At 39.5% G+C, this 18,493-nt stretch overlaps 1 protein-coding gene and 4 non-coding genes across 5 annotated transcripts; 3 read left to right on the top strand and 2 right to left on the bottom strand.

Annotated features, from left to right (window-relative positions):
• Nucleotides 1-395: 395 nt before the first annotated feature.
• LOC144057558 (mitogen-activated protein kinase kinase kinase 5) lies at nucleotides 396-17,273 on the top strand. The gene is made up of 28 exons (XM_077575278.1): nucleotides 396-837; nucleotides 1,547-1,686; nucleotides 2,595-2,782; nucleotides 3,247-3,415; nucleotides 4,794-4,900; nucleotides 5,132-5,302; nucleotides 5,379-5,491; nucleotides 6,334-6,493; nucleotides 6,841-6,991; nucleotides 7,567-7,671; nucleotides 8,008-8,057; nucleotides 9,244-9,339; nucleotides 9,993-10,077; nucleotides 10,333-10,466; nucleotides 10,549-10,676; nucleotides 11,173-11,309; nucleotides 11,400-11,505; nucleotides 11,978-12,135; nucleotides 12,566-12,764; nucleotides 13,390-13,561; nucleotides 13,739-13,904; nucleotides 14,174-14,356; nucleotides 14,433-14,538; nucleotides 14,937-15,156; nucleotides 15,239-15,345; nucleotides 16,331-16,428; nucleotides 16,519-16,595; nucleotides 16,954-17,273. Exons 1-28 carry the CDS (start codon nucleotides 477-479, stop codon nucleotides 17,048-17,050), a joined length of 3,984 nt encoding a protein of 1,327 aa, XP_077431404.1. The 5' UTR covers nucleotides 396-476; the 3' UTR covers nucleotides 17,051-17,273.
• trnai-aau (transfer RNA isoleucine (anticodon AAU)) lies at nucleotides 4,296-4,369 on the top strand. The gene has a single exon. It is a non-coding gene; the product is annotated as a tRNA-Ile (tRNA).
• Nucleotides 4,607-4,679, bottom strand: trnaf-gaa (transfer RNA phenylalanine (anticodon GAA)). The gene has a single exon. It is a non-coding gene; the product is annotated as a tRNA-Phe (tRNA).
• Nucleotides 5,603-5,675, bottom strand: trnaf-gaa (transfer RNA phenylalanine (anticodon GAA)). The gene has a single exon. It is a non-coding gene; the product is annotated as a tRNA-Phe (tRNA).
• trnai-aau (transfer RNA isoleucine (anticodon AAU)) lies at nucleotides 7,021-7,094 on the top strand. The gene has a single exon. It is a non-coding gene; the product is annotated as a tRNA-Ile (tRNA).
• Nucleotides 17,274-18,493: the final 1,220 nt, after the last annotated feature.

Below are 18,493 nucleotides of genomic sequence, written 5' to 3'. Positions count from 1 at the left end.
AATTATCTGAAATATTTTTTACGTTTTTTTTCTCTTTTTTTTAAAGGTTCTACACACCCTGTATATATATCTCGTTGCATTATGCAAGTGTTTGTAATGGCGTAGAAAACCATATTAGGGACGCAACTAACATGTGCAGAGCCAAGAAACACTCCCTAAAAGTATGTCATCATTTTCATATGAAGGGAGGCATTTATTGCACAATCCACCACCACAGTCAAAAACAATGAAAAATTACAGCGGAAGTTAACAATACAGCAAAGGAGAAGAACAGAAGACGCCTTGGCATCCGGTTTCAGGATATGTGACGTCACCAAACTTGGGTGGAGTTTCGGGAATGTTCCTCGATTTGATAGAACCAAGCCTTGTGGGCGGCCACTCACCTGGGAGACTTCAGTCGCAACAAGAGACACCAGACCCGCCTACCACCGTGGAAGTTGTTGTTAAAAGACGCAGAAAAGAAAGAAAGACGATAAATGTACACGACGGAGCGGAGGCGAATGAGCCTCCGGCGTGAGCCTCCCGCCTGGCTGCAGACGTCGGCGGGAAGTTTGTGGCAGGACCCGCTGGCCATGGAGCTGAGCGCCCGCACCACCGCCGCCAAGAACGGCGTCGTCTCGCCCCGCAGCCGCGGCCGCCCAGTGTCGGTGGCCTACATCGCCAACGACGGGGGGGACGAGGCGGCTGCGACGGCGGAGGCTGCCCCGGCCGAGCGCCACTTGTCCCTGGCATGTCTGAAGGAGGCGTGCGCTGACACGCGGGCCTCGTTTAAAAGCATCCCCTTCGAGAGGATCTCCATGGCGACGACGGACGTCCTGGACAGATTCTACAACGCAGGTGAGTTTGGAAAGTTTTAGCGCACCATTTTGTTCACGTCTTCGGGTGGCAAAAGGATTCACACAATGTACTTAAGTAGAAGTGTAAATAATTGTGTTTGAAAAACAATAGCAAAAAAAAAATGGACCCCTTGGCATCATGCCGAATGTCAAAACTGTATCAACTGATTCAGCTCCATATGTAAAATGTAAAACGTACTGGCTCTGAATTTCCCTTAAATGCAAAAGTAAACATTTTGTAAATAGAATTTACTCTGGAATGTACTCAAAAGATTATTCTTACTGTCAATTCGAGTGGGAAGTTTAAAAGTACAAAATGGACCGTACTGTGCATAGGATTTTTCAGATGTCTGTACTTGAGTATTTTTCTGATAACCTTTCATTTTACTCCCTACATTAAAAACAACTGTTCCTTCTACTCCTTATTTGACAAAATAGGCCCATACGTTTTTTTTTTCAACCTTCGTGGATGACAACGCTACAGACTTGTTTTGCTTGGCTCACGCTGCTCAACCAATCAGAGGACGGAAAAATGCTGACGTTATTTTAGGCTACTTAGCTGACCCTGTGAGGCAAATTTGAACTCTAATTGGTTAAAAAAATAGAAGTCCCTTTGTCATTATATAGTCATCATCAGTAAGTAAAGTATTTGTACTTTATTTGCCACCACTGCCTACCACCACCATTTTGTTGATGACATTCCTTCACAGATGTGGCCGTGGTGGAATTGAGTGACTCTTTCTGCCACGCATCCCTCTTCTATCACTTGGGAGTGAGGGAAAGTTTCAGCATGACCAACAACATCATCCTCTACTGTTATAAGGAGGACACAGACCTGCAGGCTGTGAAGGTAACATTTCGTCCCTCAAGGCGTAGTTGTGGGAACCTTTTTTTTCTTCTTTTTTTTTGCCATAGCTCCTGATTCCATTGAAACATTTGACTCATTTGTCATTATCTTTTAATCAAAATATTAACTCATTCACTGCCATTGATGGCTAGAGACGTCAAAAATTAATTTGAACTATTTCTATTAGTTTACCATTTCCCCACTTTGTTTAACAACAGTATGAAAACCTAGAACATGTTTTATTGTACATTTAGAAAAGATATAAAAGTTGTGATTAATCGTGTGTGTGTGTTTTTTTTTTAGTTGATTAGGGGCAGACAAAACAAGTTTTATTTCTTTCTGTCCCCATTCATTCTTTTGCTTTACTTGGAATTTGAATATTTGTTTTTGTATTTGTATTTGATTATTAAAGATACAAAAATGTAAATGAAAAAAAGAAAAAGAAGAAAAGATTATTAAGAATTAGGAGCGTCAAAGGATTATTATTTTTTCTGCAATTAATCGCATGACTTCACTAGTTAACTCACGATTAATATATATTTTTTTATATCTGTTCTAAATCTACAATATTTTTTCTAGAATTTCATATCTTGTTAACAAAAGTAGAAAAAATGTTAAACTAATAGAAATATTCAAATTATTTTTTTACGTCTATAACCGTCAATGGCATTGAATGAGTTAAAACGACATCTTACTTACTACTTACTGTACTTACTACACTTAGTTAGGTATGCATGCCTGATCCAATGCAGGGATGAAATTAATTAGAAGTATTTTCGAGATGAATCGTAATTATGAAAAAACTACGAAAATAAAGTCGGATATATGTCCACATAATCCTACATTAGTGTTCTCAAACTGAGTCATAATATTGAAAAATACAAACAAAAAAACCTTCCTGTGCCATTCAGGAGCAGTGTGGAAGCTACACGTTCCTCCCTTACGTGGTGACGCCTCAGGGCAAGGTGTTCGCCTGCGACGGCACCGTGATGACGGGCATCAAAGAGTTGATGCAGCCCGCTTTCCAGCTGGACTCGCTTCTCACCCCACTGACAGAACGACTCGTACATTTGCTCAACAATGTGGATGTGCAAGCCAGGTGAGCCATCTCACATTACACCCATGTTTAAGTTTCTCTCACTTCTGCTGCTGTTGTATATTTTTACGTATGAGGTTCTCAAACTTAAATTCTAGGATTTTTTTTTAAATATTGGAAACGGCATTAAAGCCAGCTTCTCCGCTTGTGACACTGAATTTACAGTATACGATCCTTCAAAAGGTTATTGTTGACTTGCCGAAACCCAGGGACCTTTCGATCTTCAGTCTAACGCTCTCCCAACTGCCGCTATTTCGGCTTGATTTGTGCATCTTATATAATACTCATAGCAGAAGATGAAAACTAAAAATGCGGGTAAACGAGCTCCCATTTTCCTGTCTGTTGAGTAGAAGCACCTGTAGCTAAAGCTAAATTGTGGCAAGGTTTTTACTTTCTGGATTTGGGTTTGTTATTGGATGCGGTGTCCCTGGGCCGAAAATCCTTAAAACCACTTTATCCTCCAACAGCGAATACTTCCGGGAGTCTATAAGGCACGACATCCGCATGGCGAGGGAGCGGTTCAGCGGTCAGGCCTTGAGCGAGGAACTGAGTCTCATCCAGAAGCGTCTGGACAGCGTGGACCTGCTCACCCCCGACATTGTCATGAACCTGCTGCTGTCCTACAGGGACATTCAGGTGACAAGTTCATTCGTATACTTTGTGTGTAATGCAACAAAATGTACTGTTTTATTAGAAAACGAGGCCTTTTCATGCCAACATCAGGGATGTGATTTTTCCGCTAATTCGCGGAATTCCGCTTTTTTTATCTCCCCCCCAAAAAAAAAAATCTTTTTTTTTTTTTTTAGTAGTTCATTGTGTATGCACATGACTCCGACAGATAACATCTTCTGCTATAACAAAGACATTTGTGGTATGCTCTAATATGAGTTACTTTTCATTTGGTCATGATACAATTATTTGTTCTTGAAATTTGAACTCTTCAACATTATTTATGTGTTAACTTAGTAATCACATTAGTTAGATATGATGATATTCTCAGTGATAGTTTTTAAAAGCAAAGGCAGTCCAATGTTTTTGAATGTGACTGATTTTGAGTTGACTAAAACTGCCATTTTATATGGGATAGTTCAATATACATTTATGCTGTTGTTTTGTCTATTTCTTTGTCATGTGAGTGCATTGAAAGTACTTAAAAACATGGAAAACCCATGAGCTCCGGGGGGCTTTGCCCCCCTTGTCCCCCAACCAGGGCACTGCCCTGGACCTAGCTGGGTGCCAGCAGCCCCCAGACCCCCGGCTAAATTTTCCGATAATTTCACTTTGGTCAAATCACATCCCTGCAACATGTGGCGAAGCCTTCGGGATCTCAGCCTTAGCTGAATTTAGCCAATTATATTCCTTGCCATACAAAGCTCTTGGTTTAGTTAAACTGTAGCACTTCAACATACTTTATTGATACCAATTACTGAGTTTTTATTAGACAGGGTTTTGATGCAATTTTTTCAGTGAATGGGTTTGATTCGTGTGTTCTGTTTTTAATAGAAGGTGTTCACAAGGCCGGTTAGCTCAGTTGTTTAGAGCGTGGTGCTAATAACGCCAAGGTCGCGGGTTCGATCCCCGTACGGGCCACTTTCTTTTCATAGATTTGCATATACTAACTTGACCAAAAACAGGGTGAGAGCAGAACACAGTTCCTTGAATGAAGCCTTTTCAGGATTATTCCAACTACTAATGTAAATCTTGTGAGTTATGCAATAACTAAACAAGGGATCATCAGTTAAGGACAGGTTTTCGGTTCAGAACAGGACATTATATATGACCCCCGGACGAGACACTAAATGATCCTTCAAAACATTACTGCTCACTTGCCGAAACCCGGGATCGAACCAGGGACCTTTAGATCTTCAGTCTAACGCTCTCCCAACTGAGCTATTTCGGCTTGTTTGAGTTGTTGTGTATGAATTCTGATTGCAAAAAGATGAACAACCTAAAGCTTAAGATCAAGCCTCTAAAATTTGACGTCAGCATGAATGATTTTTATTTTTTTTTATAGGACTACGATGCTATGATCAAACTGGTGGAGATGCTGAACAACCTACCAATGTGTCTCGTGGCAAGACACCAAAATATTAAGTTTCACTACATCTTTGCTCTTAACAGGTACATACATTATTCCTATTCCCTTCTTTTAGTGTTCCAATCCTGTCCTGTCCTGTTCAATCATATCATAATCATATCATGTCTTGTCCTGTCTATCTGATCCTATCTTACCATGTTCTATCATATCATGTCCCCGTTTTATCGTCCGCTGTCCTGTTCCGTTATATGTTTTCACATGCCTGTCCTGTTCTCCTCGCCCCTCCCTTATTCTTTTATATTCCATTGTAACAGGAGGAATCAGCCAGGCGATCGCGCCAAGGCTTTGGAGGAGATCCTTCCCATTGTGGAATCGGGAGACAAGGTGGTGACGGACGTCTACTGCCTGTGCGGTCGCATCTACAAAGACATTTTTATTAGTTCGGGCTTCACCGACCAACACAGTCGAGATCAAGCCTGCTCCTGGTATGGGCCTTTAGTGTTTTGTCAATCGCCCTACCTTCTGGCTTTTGTATCTAAATGCCTCTTGATTCATTTGTAGGTATGGAAAAGCCTTTGAGATGGAACACACTCTTCACTCGGGTATCAACAATGTGGTCCTTCTGATGGCATCCGGACACGAATTTGATACGTCCATTGAGCTGCGCAAAAAAGGTCTTTGAGTTTTAAATGTCATTGTCCCTATCCATTACCACATAGCTAAATATATAAAGTAGTTAGTGCAGTCCACACTCACACTAATCCTTCAAAATGGTTCTGGCAGAATGCCGAAACCCGGGATCGAACCAGGGACCTTTAGATCTTCAGTCTAACGCTCTCCCAACTGAGCTATTTCGGCACCCATGGGCAAATTTCCTGTTTTTAATAGCTGAGAATGAATAATCTCATAAAATTGAATAATGACTCGCAATTTCCTTCACTAGTTCTGATCGAGGATTCACATCTGGACCAAAATTAGAATTTTTCAGTACCATTGTTGTTTGATATTAGGCCTCTCGCAACAGTCTGGTGAATGTATGGTTTGTGAGGTGGTAAGGCTCAGTTATTACACTCCTTAATTACAAAATTGGCATAATCGTAAACAAAAATAAAAAATTATAAATACTAATTTTGAGTTATTTATATGTATATATTTGTACCTTTTTTTAAATTTAAAAATAACTACTTTAATAAATCTTATTTGGTCCAAAAGAAACATGCATAATTATAGTGTTTCAAAGAAATGTATTTGTTTAAAAAAAACAAAAAAAAACGTTTATATTTTCTTGTTTTGTACCAAAAAGCAAATGATGGTCTTAATCGTGATTTCAATTATTACCAGATTAATCGTGATGAATAATTTCTTCATAATCAAGCAGCCCTATGAGGTGTTATTTTATATGTATCGCTCGGAGGATTTTCTTATCTAACTGTGCATCGTTTTAGAAATGTGAATTTTAAATACACAACTGAGTTGAATTACATAATTTGTATTTTTTGATTTGTTTGATTTCTAGGCGTGACCTTAAGCACTCTGTTGGGCCGGAAGGGAACCCTGGAGAAGATGAAGGACTACTGGGACGTGGGATTCTACCTGGGTGCTAACATTCTGGCTAACGGGCACAGGAAAGTCATCGAGGCTTCAGAGAAACTTTACAAACTGAAGGCTCCCATTTGGTGAGGCTAATTAAGATTTGAAAATGAAGACGTGCCTTGAGATGCAAGTGAATGGTGGCAGTGACTAAACTCACGTCACAACAAGAAGTAGTTTAGCAAGAAACAATTCTTCAAAAAACAAGATTCAAGCTGTTTACTTTTACTCCCAGTTGTATTTTACTGCCAAACTAAACATAAAACAAAGGAATAATGTATTAACGGGAATTTGATGGGAAAATATGTTTTGAGATACCAGCAGCAGTCTTATGAGTCATGGAACTCTCATCTCAAGGCACAAATCAACACGTTAGATGTGGGGAAAAAATGTAATGCTCTTTTACATTCCATGTTCATTATTCTCCTTTCAGGTATGTGGCGTCCGTGATGGAGACGTACGTTCTGTACCGACAGTTTGCGAAGCCTCCCGAGTTGAAGTCTCCCAAACAGGACACCGCGGACTTTTGGATGGAGCTGCTGTTGCAGTACTGCAAACCCAGCGTCTGCACCGACCGCTGCCCGGTAATACAACACCTGTCACATCTATTCATGGCCGGTTAGCTCAGTTGGTTAGAGCGTGGTGCTAATAACGCCAAGGTCGCGGGTTCGATCCCCGTACGGGCCACTCTGTTTTTCTTTTGGCTTTTTTTGTTGTTGTCATAGACCAAAGTTAAACTGTATTGATTTTGAATGGTGTTCAAATCAAGATAGTTAGAGGTTAAGTCAGGTCATTTAGTAATAAAAAAAAAAAAATCCCTTAAAGCTTGGTGGTATTATGGCTTTAAGTCAGAGCAATGGCTCAATAGATGTTGAATACTTTCCAACACATGTCGTCAATATATACGTGCCATTTTTTAATCAATATCCCAGAGAGCTCACATGGATTATTGCTTTAAATCAGAACAAAAGCTGAATTGATTTTGAACAACACGATGGTCAATAAATTTTTTGATCTGGTCACAGTTTACATAAACGCCCTTCAAACTTTCACCTTGCAAAAGCTCGATTGATTTGGAATGATATCCAATATAAAATGGTTTAAGGATCTCAGGCTCAATGTCAAGTACTTCATTTTTTTTTGTCTTGTTGTTTTTCAGGTGCTCATTCTGGAGCCCAGTAAAGTCCTTCAGCCTGCTTTTGTGTCTGTGAGCGAGGGGGACGGAATTTGCACTGTCCAGTTGAAACACGTCACCCCCTTCAAGGTATGCGTACCATGTGATTGCCCCCTCACACACACTAAACATTTTAGGCCATGCATTCTATACATGCTGCATTAGCCTCGGCCCTGCTTGCACAATATGAAAAAGAAAAATCCCAACTTTGCTACACGGGACTGTTCTGAGTTCATTGAATGTTCAAGCCAAAAACGAGGGTGTGGTTTTTGTGTGTGGGAATGTGTCATGCCTCATGATGTTTCTTCTTCTTATGTGTGTGTGTGTGTGTGTGTGTGTGTGTACAAACTGTACCCGCAGAACACTTAAGAATCTGGCCATGTCACGTTTTTAATTTTTTTTTTCTTCTCTCTTTTGACTCAACAGAAAGGCTTACATCAGTGGACTTTCCCGGCCGGTGCAATCCGGGGAGTGAGGTATGCTAACTGCGTGTGCTGACAACTTTCAAATACCTCCACTTGTGTGTGTGTGTTTTTTCAAAGCCTGCCGCAAAGCAATTGGCGGAAAAAGCGCACTGGTTGTCAAAGGGTAAACAATTGACTTGTTTGTCCTCCCTAATTGCTGGTTTGATGTTGGGCCTGGGAGGAAGATTTGCATCGTTCAAGTGACACCATTGGGATTTGATTTCATGTGTGTCATAAACACACATCAAATCAGATACTGTACATCCAGATTGGAATCAAGCCTCTTCCAAATGTAGATACAAATCCAATACTTATGCAGAGGGAAGTGCAGCCTAAACACGCAGTTTGGATTCATTTACTCCGTCAATGCCAGCAAAGAGTAACTGCAGCAAAATCATAGACAATTAAGTATGGTCTAAATATGCTGTATTTGAATAAATCAAGTTTATTTCTCAGGATAGATTTTTATCATTTCTTTTAACAGAGAGGAGCAAGTTAAAAAAAAAATAGCCTGCGTTGAACTAATTATCAATTTGGTTATATTGTTTAGTGACTTTTCCAACAGGTTTAGCGACTATAAAAAAAAAAAAAGACTAACAAGTTTAATTCCCACTAAGAAGCGCACATCATGAATGGAATAATTTTCATATTGTCTTTTATATGGCAAGAAAGGAACCAGGTGAAAGGCAATCACAACAGTCAACTGTGCTGATTGTTGCCAAAGACATAATGCTTAAAAGTTTAATACAATTGAACTGTACAAATCAAATGTTAAAGGCATTATGCACAGTTTCAACCTTTAATTCTGTGTTTTTTATATATATATATATGTACCACTAGAGGGAGCCGTGTACCACTACTGGTACACTTACCACACTTTGAGAATCACTGCATACAGTAAAGGCTCAAGATGATCACAAAATCAATTTCAAAATAAATATATCTGCTATAATTTTTATGGGACTATTCTGCTGTGTTATTTATCCATCCATCAATCCGTTCATCCATCCACTTTAACATGCATTAGAGGGAAGGCTTGGCATTCTGAGACTGCTTAGACTTGTGCCATTCCAACCCACTTTGGGATTATAGTGGAAGAATGAATAGATAAATAGATGGGTGATTGGATGAGCGGCCAATCCCTTTACTTTTAATTACACTTTTACACAATCGTAAAAATCCATTCTCCTCTCTCCAGTGCTTCAAAGATTGACGAGCGGAGTTGCTTCCTGTACGTGCACTACAACTCGGATGACTTCCAGCTCTGCTTCCCCTCAGAGCAGCACTGTAAAGGGTGAGTGGCCATACATACTGTATTGATTCTTAACTCTTTGACTGCCAAAAACGTTAAATAACGTCTAGTAAAATCCTAGGGAGGAGTGCCAAAGACGTTAAAAGACGTTTGTTTCAAAACAGAGGTGAAACTAACCATTTTCTATTGTTGATTACTGAAGAACGGAATAAGGTAGAAACAAACTTTTTTTTCTGATGAAAGATGAGAGTCCAATCTTTCATTTGGTAGTATGTGTGTTTCCATAGTCCAAACACATAATTTTCTGTGGACCTTGAAAGATCAGTCAAAATGCTTAAATCGGCTGGCACCCACGGCATCCCTTTTCTGAAAACGTCTGGCATTCAAAGAGATAAGTAGGCCTGCTAATTGACCACGAATGGGGTGTGCTGAATGAGAAAGGCAGGCACAAGGTAATTCTACTTTTGAGGTATGAGAACCACTGTGCTGTGTCATTTTGTTCAAAAAGCGTTTTAACCTCAATTAACGTCATGTTTTTAATGGCATGCTTAGCAGTGGTTCTCAAACTGGAAAAACCTTGGAAACTTCGGTCTGGTCTGTGATAGTAGTTATGTATGATATAGCTATTATATTAATGGATTTTACAGTCGTGTGTCTTGAGCTTCACTGATGTCTTTTGGCTGTTGTCTCCTCAGTTTCTGTGATCTGGTCAATTCTCTGCTCCATAAAGCTGAGGACGCCTCCCAGGATCTGAACCATCGCAGTGATGGAATACTCGAGGTTGGTCACCATGCACATTCCTCTCAATTTTGAGTTGTTTTTAAATGAGCTTTAATTGGATTGGATTTGATAGTGCTGCATGTGGCCCAGTGCTAGGTACATTAGAAAAATCATACTTTGCACCGCCAAACAAAAAAATTCCTAACGAATGTCAATGCTTGAAATTTTTTTGCTCAGCAAAGGTAAACAAACCAGCTGTCACACTCACAAATCCATTTTCTCATTCCACCTTGTCAATTGTTTTTCTCCTCACAGTACGTCTACGAGACCAACGAGAATGGCGACAAGGTGGTACTCGGGAAAGGCACATACGGCATCGTGTACGCCGGCAGGGACGTGAGCAACCAAGTGCGCATCGCCATCAAGGAGATCCCAGAGAAGGACAGCACGTGAGAGAATTGTTTCTTAATCAAAGTCAACTTTTAGAGGGTGACTGTTCTAAACACATGCTAACTAACTTCTTCCTTACAGTTATTCCCAGCCTCTCCATGAGGAGATTTGCTTGCACAAGAGACTGAAGCACAGAAACATCGTCCAGTACTTGGGCTCCGTTAGTCAGGGTGGTTTCATCAAGATCTTCATGGAAGAAGTACCAGGAGGTTCGTTAAACCAGAGTTAAACAAAGTCACGATTTATTGAGAAAAAAATTAATTAATTAATTAGCAAATTAAATCAGATTTTTGTGCAATTTAGATTTCATTTGTTTTATTTGAATCCGATTTTTAAATAAATAAATAAAAAATGTAAGATTTTTATTTTTATTTCGCAAGGTCAGTATTTGAAAATTCACCTATTCGTGTTTTTCTCTTTTCACATTTTTGGGGCTTTTCTGAAACACCATAAGATGCCACAAGAAGGTGCCAATGCCAAACCTTGCCTAAATAAAAAAAGTAGTACAATAATTGGTCAAAGAAGTGTGTTGAGGTGATACATTTTGACTGGGAGGCAACCTTTAGTTTAAACTACTATATTTGCAATAGGTAGCTAATTAAAAGTATTATTAACGCATATTATTAGGTGGAACACATATTAAGGTCACTCGTACTGTGACCATCACAAATTCTATCTGCTCACAAGATGTTCCCACCCCGGCAGGAAGCCTGTCGTCTCTGCTACGCTCCAAGTGGGGTCCCCTAAAAGACAACGAGGCCACAATCATCTTCTATACCAAGCAGATCCTCGAGGGGCTAAGATACCTTCACGACAACCAGATTGTTCACAGAGACATCAAGGCAAGCATCTTTGAGTAAACGTGTCTTTTATTTCATGATGCTCACGTGTATAAATGTGTGATTTTTTTTTTTTTTTTTTTTTTACTGCAGGGTGACAACGTGCTGATAAACACATACAGCGGCGTATTAAAGATCTCCGACTTCGGAACCTCCAAGAGGTTAGCGGGGATCAACCCCTGCACTGAAACTTTTGCAGGTAAGATTTCTGTAAGGATTCTGCAATTTCAGCTTGAAAAATACAGCTGTATCATGAATTCAACAGTTCAAACCATTAAATATTGAGTTGATACATTTTTCACTTCTCTTTCACTGAAGTTCATTTTCGTCGCTGTTTAGTTTTTCTTTTTCACCACGCTTTCTTTCCCTCATTTTCTTCAGCTTTTCCATTTTTTCATGGACAGAGATTCACTGCTTAAAATGTATTTTAATGCCCTCAGCTGACATTAGAGCCTTTATTGACTGCAGGCAAACTAAAAGCACCCAAAAACAAAGACAAAAGTCTAAATACATTCTAAAAACACCTTTACCTTTAATTTGACTTTCACAACTAATGGTGGCCGGATATTGTGAAGTTCGCTGTCGCCATCTAGTGGCGGAGTGCCTGAAGCTCGCTATCTGGAAAATCTTTTAATTTGGGGAACTTTTTTTCATTTATTACCTGCCAATAGGAACTCTCCAGTACATGGCACCGGAGATTATTGACCAGGGTCCCCGGGGCTATGGGAAGCCGGCTGACATTTGGTCCCTTGGGTGCACCATCATCGAAATGGCGACAGGCAAAACACCTTTCCATGAACTGGGGAGTCCTCAGGCAGCCATGTTCAAGGTAAAAACATTTTGGGTCATAATTTCACAACCCATTCCATTTTTTTTTTTAAGCAACGTTTAAAAGGAATAGAAATGTACAGCTAGTAATTTAGTCCTAGTATAGGACTTTTACTTGTTAAGGTTCTAAAGGCTGGTGCTAGTTTGGTTGAACTGTAAAGTTTTTTTCGCCTAATTGTTTTTGTATTGTGTGACTGCTGCAACAATGTTGTACTTTGTACATTTTTTTTTATTCGTCCCACTCTTTACTATATGTGTGTAACTTTGTGTTCATTTGCTGCTGCCTATCTTGGCCAGGTCTCTCGAAAAATAGGTTTTTAATCTCAACGGGACCAACCTGGTTAATTAAAGGTTAAATGAAGCACTGAAGTCAAGTAATTATTGGGCCAATAAAGTTGACAATAATGCATAATATGTCATATTGCTTTCAGGTTGGGATGTTTAAAATCCACCCCAAGGTTCCGGAGTCCATGTCAGTGCAGGCCAAGAGCTTCATCATGAACTGTTTCGAACCCAACCCGGACGACCGGGCCACGGCCGCAGACCTGCTCAGGGACATCTTCCTGAGGTCGGCCCCCAGGAAGAAGCCCAGGGCGCCGCTGGAGTGTGACCTTGAAGACACCGCTGCTGGTGGGACTGCTTGTTCATACTGCATACAGGGATGTGATTTTTCCGCTAATTCGCGGAATTCCGCTTTTTTTATCTCCCCCCCAAAAAAAAAAATTCCGATATTTTTTATTTTATTTTATTTTTTATTTTATTTTTTTTTAGTAGTAGTTCATTGTGTATGCGCATGACTCCAACAGATAACATCTTCTGCTATAACAAAGACATTTGTGGTATGCTCTAATATGAGTTACTTTTCATTTGGTCATGATACAATTATTTGTTCATGAAATTTGAACTCTTCAACATTATTAATACTTAGTAATCACATTAGTTAGATATGATGATATTCTCAGTGATAGTTTTTAAAAGCAAAGGCAGTCCAATGTTTTTGAATGTGACTGATTTTGAGTTGACTAAAACTGCCATTTTATATGGGATAGTTCAATATACATTGAAAATTTATGCTGTTTTTTTGTCTATTTCTTTGCCATGTGAGTGCATTGAAAGTACTTAGTAGCCCCCAGACCCCCGGCTAAATTTTCAGATAATTTCACTTTGGTCAAATCACATCCCTGTGCATATACTCACAAACTACAAAATATAACTTGTCGGTGTGTGTAGTTAATATTTCTGCTGTGTTTTCCAGGTGACTACCAGCGCAGCCTGTCAGTGCCGGTCTCTATCCTTGTGGAGGACACCGACTCCTACTCGGATTTAATCGACCTGTCCTGCTCGCTGGACTTCAGGGGGACACAGCAGTCTGTCTTTCAACCCAACCACATCTCAGAGAGCCCACCTGGCAATGGACGATTCCTGCCGTGCGTTGCGGTGCAATATTTTGAGAAAAACGTTTTATAATTCCACGTAGAATCTCATTTTAGAGAGTAAAAGGCCATTATTCATTATTCCACATCACAATGCAATTTTTGGTGTCTTTCTTGACTACAATTAGACTTCAGTCACTTGTTTTGATGATCTTTTTACTCTCTGCCCAGAGTGCCGGAGGACTCCGCACTGGACATGAGCAGCCCAGCGTCCACAGACGAGAACATGGGCTTGTTTATGTTGAGGAAGGACAGCGAGAGGAGGGCCACGCTGCACCGGGTGCTCACTGACTACATCACCGACGTGGTGGCCAACATACAGGAAGCCTTGCCAGAGGTACACCCATGCACTTCCTCAAGAGAACGTCAAATGTCCAAAAATGGGATCAAATCAAGGAAGCAAAAATATAAGTCATTCTCGGTCAATCGTTTTGTCTCATAAAAGCAAAGTAATGGCAAATCAACTCTTATCTTCAACATCTTCCCTTTCAGAGATTGATTGAGATTTTTTCTAGGTCAAAAATACATCTTGATTTTGACCTCTTGCCGAAGTCGATACGCAAAATGGAAATCCCTTTCAACAATTTTTAAAATGTCTTCTATCAGTGTAAGGGCTCATCGGTCTCGTCAGACCACATCACAGAGCTCGTTTGCTGCCTACGGGACAACATCTGCTCGCCGGACAGGAAGCGGCTGACCAGCAGCCTCTGCGACCTTCGAGCCGCGCTGGTCTCCGCCGTCATACCTCTCAACGGCCTGCAGGCGGTGGTGTTCAGCTTCCAGGATGCAGTAGGTTGCCGTGATGCAGTGGGAACGCTTTTAGATGGAATTTTGTGATGACTGTGTTTTCTTCTTCTTTGTGCAGGTGAAGAAGGTGTTGAGGCAGCAGCAGGTGAAGCCTCATTGGATGTTCGCCCTTGACAATCTGCTGAGACAGGCCGTGCAAGACGCCATCACCGTGCTTCTCCCGGGTTCGAATAGACTCCTTAACTCTTTGACTGCCAGACGTTTTCAGAAAAGGGATGCCGTGGGTGCCAGCCGATTTTTAAGCATTTTGACTGATCTTTCAAGGTCCATAGAAAATTATGTGTTTAGACTATGGAAACATACATACTGCCAAAACAAGATTGGACTCTCATCTTCCATCAGAAAAAAAAAAGTTTGTTTCTACCTTATTCCGTTTTTGAGTAATCAACAATAGAAAATGGTTAGTTTCACCTGTTTTGAAAAAAACGTCTTTTAACGTCTTTGGCACTCCTCCATAGGATTTTACGAAACGTTATTTAACGTTTTTGGCAGTCAAAGAGTTAAAATATTACATTTAATGGGTTGCAATTAATTGTGATGGGTTCTCCCTGTCGCCTGACAGAACTGAAGCTCCAGCTGCAGTCGTCTTTCGAGACGGAGGACAGCACTCCTGAGGAGCCACCGGCAGATACAAACAGCGTACACCATGAAGAGGAGGTGACAGAATGCCAACGGCCTGAGTCTGTGGAGAAGACGCCGCTGCCAAGCCCCACGGATGCCATCTTGGACAGCAATTGCCCACTCAGTGACGAACTGAGGGACCTCCGACTAGAGACCAGAAGGTGAACCGCCACAGACTACATTTTTTTGTGTGGAGTTTCACACGAATATGAATTTCATGTTTTGTGTACTTTTGTGCTTAAGACTGCTGAGGCTGTTGAGTGACAAGGAGATAGAGTACCAGGACCTACTGAGGACTTCAGTCCAGAAGAAACAGGGGGACATCGATGCACTCAGGGGACACACTCCAGGTACAACATCGACTTGTAATTCATATTCAGTTGTGGAATTGATTCCCAAGGAACAAGTCATAGAATTATAATTATATGAAGCACACTTTCACAGAAGATGGCAGACATGCCTTTTTTTAATGTATTTTACTGATGTTGGAGTATTATATGCCATATCTAAATATATTTATGTTCACACTTTATATTCACCATTTTTATATACACTATGCATTTTTTTAAATTAAAATACAGTAGGCCTATGTGCTCATTCCTCTATAAATAAAAACTAATTTTTCAAACATTATATTATTAAATTTTTGTATAAAATTCATTTGCAATGTAATTTGTAAATATTAATTTTGTTATGCATGTCTTTTTTCCTTCTTTTTTTTTTTTACCATTTTCAGTATTTTATAGCATGCATATATTTATATATTTGATGATTTTCCAATATATTTATTCATTTATCAATTAATCTATGTAAATATATTTTATCCATTTAATGTAATATTTTACTTTGTACTTTTGTAGTCATTATAGTTATTACGTCAGAAATCTGTAAGAATTTTTTTTAAATTTTATTTATATATTAACATTTTATGTATTATTTTCCTTGTGTTTTAAGTAATTTTTAGTTATACTGTCTATCATATGATTTTTATTACATTACATATTATTTTTATTTATGATGTATTTGTTGTTTGTTATGGCCATTTATATTGTAGCCTTCACAGTACTGCCACCTGTTGGACATGAGTGGAAATGCAATAGCAGAAAACAACTTGTTCTGTTTTCTGTTTCTTTTCCATTTTATTTGCCTCAAAGCATAGCTGTGGCATTTTTGTTTGGCCTTGGCGGCGCTCTGTACCTTATTCGTGTGTATCAGTCACTCAGGCTCCTCCTCACCTTGGGGCTTCGGGTTCCTGCCCAACCGGTTTCTATCACCTGGCTCATGATTATTCCATTTTATGACATGATTTGTTTTGATCATCTATCATGTATGTAGATGACGGGTCGACTGCACAGAAAAAACGTGATCCAGGCGTGATGGACATGGTGGCCTGGCTAGAGAGTATCCCAGTTGACCACCACACCATTGAAAAGGTAACTGGCTACACGGCGCGATCCCTGTTTGATTCCTCTGCTTCCAGTTTATTCCTAGTGTGTGTGTCATGTTTTTTTTTTTTCTTCTAGCTGGTGGCTCACGAGTTCACGTTGGACTGTCTGCTGCAAATGGCCTGCAGGGACGACTTGATGTACTGTGGAATAAGGTGAGCGCGCTCTGCAATTTTTATTTTATTTTTTGTGTGATACCAAACAGGTACCAGATGCCTGTGCCTTAGTTTTGTTTTACTCCACCACTATTTTTTTTTTCTCTTTGTATTATAAAATCATTCTCTTTAAGTCATACATCACTAGTAGTATTACATTTCTGTGCTGTAATTATTTATTTATTTATTTATTTTTTTAAATGATCACTTATCTCAGAATATTTCACGTTTATTTAATTGTTCATTTTTTTTCAATACTGGAACTTTTTACTTTAAAAAAAAACTTTTTAAAAAACGTCATATTTTTTCCCTCCGTATTATTTCAAGTGCTTGCCCCTTTTTTTTGTGTGTGTTTCAGGGGAGGCATGTTGTGTCGCATCTGGGCCGCCATTACCACGTACAGGAAGTCTCATCCCGGCATGTTTGACCAGGACAGCCACGGCGCTCTACTATGACACCAGCGCTTTAGTGGACAGGCTGGACCTGTTTCAGGTGCTATCACTGTGATTTTGTTTTGTTTTCTTACTTTCTTCTTTGTACATTTCAATGTAAGTACATGACACGTCTCAGGGTTTTTGATATTACATATACCTCAGTGTTGACTTCAACTCTTTATGCAAGAAATCCGCTCAAAATGATTACTACATATGTTGGGAACAAATAAACTAATAGCATGCCGCTTGCTGTGTCACATCTTGCTGTGTGGTAGGATGCAACAATGGCAAAAAAAAAACATTTTGAAAGCATGATATCCAGTAAAACATTTTTTTTTAATAAAATGTATCCAGTATATGAATCCTACATAGTCCTGCTGTACTTGCTTAGTCTTAAATTAAAATGAAGATCAATTAGCCCATGTCCTTAATACTATATATTCTCATTTAAAAATAAAGGTTTTACAACATACATATCTTAACGGGCAAGAATGCAACCTTCAATGCACCACATTCCACCACTTATTTCCCAATACCAATACTTTAATTTCGGGAAATTACTTTTCTGTCACAATATTACAAGTTTATTCTCGTAATTTTGTTTAATAACATTAAGAGATTTTTTATTTTATTTTTTGCTTGAAATATTTAGACAATATTCAAGCAATAGTATTTTATTTTTCCTTTTGTCACATGAAGTGATAAAAAGACGACCTAATATTTGGTCTCATTAGGGCATTTTATTTATTTATTTATTTTTTGGTCAGTCGGCAGGATTTTCCGGGGATTGGGGACACCACACTGGGTTCCCCCCCCCCCAATCTCTGGGATTAGCGACATCAGACACATAACAGCAGTCATCGCATTGTTTTGGAGCGGCACCGCATGACAAAACATGCGCTTATTATACATTACAACACAATATAAGGTTTGTTACCACTTTTGTAATATTTATGTGTTTGCAACGTGAGCTCATTCTTTGTGTCGCTGTCACTCCTGAGTGATGACAACACGTGTCTCCATGTTGGAATCTTGACACACGTGCACACAATAGCAACGTGCTGATTTGTCTCCGGCCATGGAGAGCTTTTATGAGGTTCTTAACCCCTTGTAAGGCACTTGTACAGTACATTACTTTTTTTTTTGGGATCTTAATAAATTGTCTTAATCTTACTATACATCAAATGGCAACTAAGGATGCAACCTTCATTGAATGTGCCCTACCTACCTGTACATTAAATCACATATTTGAAAAAGTCTTTCAATAGATATGTTGTGCCATTTAATTCTTACTATGCATTGTTAATTTGTTACGTAAAAAATACATCTTGCATGTACGATACATAAGTATGCACGCTTCTTGCTATACATCGTAGGGTCAGGCCAAGTGGTCACATGACCAATTGTCTTCCCCAATGCATTTAACAACCATTGCTCATCACTACTGGTGAGACATTTAATCCA

This window comes from Vanacampus margaritifer, chromosome 9 (genome assembly GCF_051991255.1).
Source record: "Vanacampus margaritifer isolate UIUO_Vmar chromosome 9, RoL_Vmar_1.0, whole genome shotgun sequence".
Taxonomy (NCBI): domain Eukaryota; kingdom Metazoa; phylum Chordata; class Actinopteri; order Syngnathiformes; family Syngnathidae; genus Vanacampus; species Vanacampus margaritifer.
This window is presented reverse-complemented; position numbering and strand designations above follow the sequence as displayed.

Coding starts and splice junctions, on each gene's coding strand:
- LOC144057558 (XM_077575278.1), top strand. CDS start 477: ATGTACACGACGGAGCGGAGGCGAATGAGCCTCCGGCGTGAGCCTCCC. Junction 4,901..5,131: donor TACATCTTTGCTCTTAACAG/GTACATACATTA, acceptor CCATTGTAACAG/GAGGAATCAGCCAGGCGATC. Junction 10,677..11,172: donor CATGGAAGAAGTACCAGGAG/GTTCGTTAAACC, acceptor CCACCCCGGCAG/GAAGCCTGTCGTCTCTGCTA.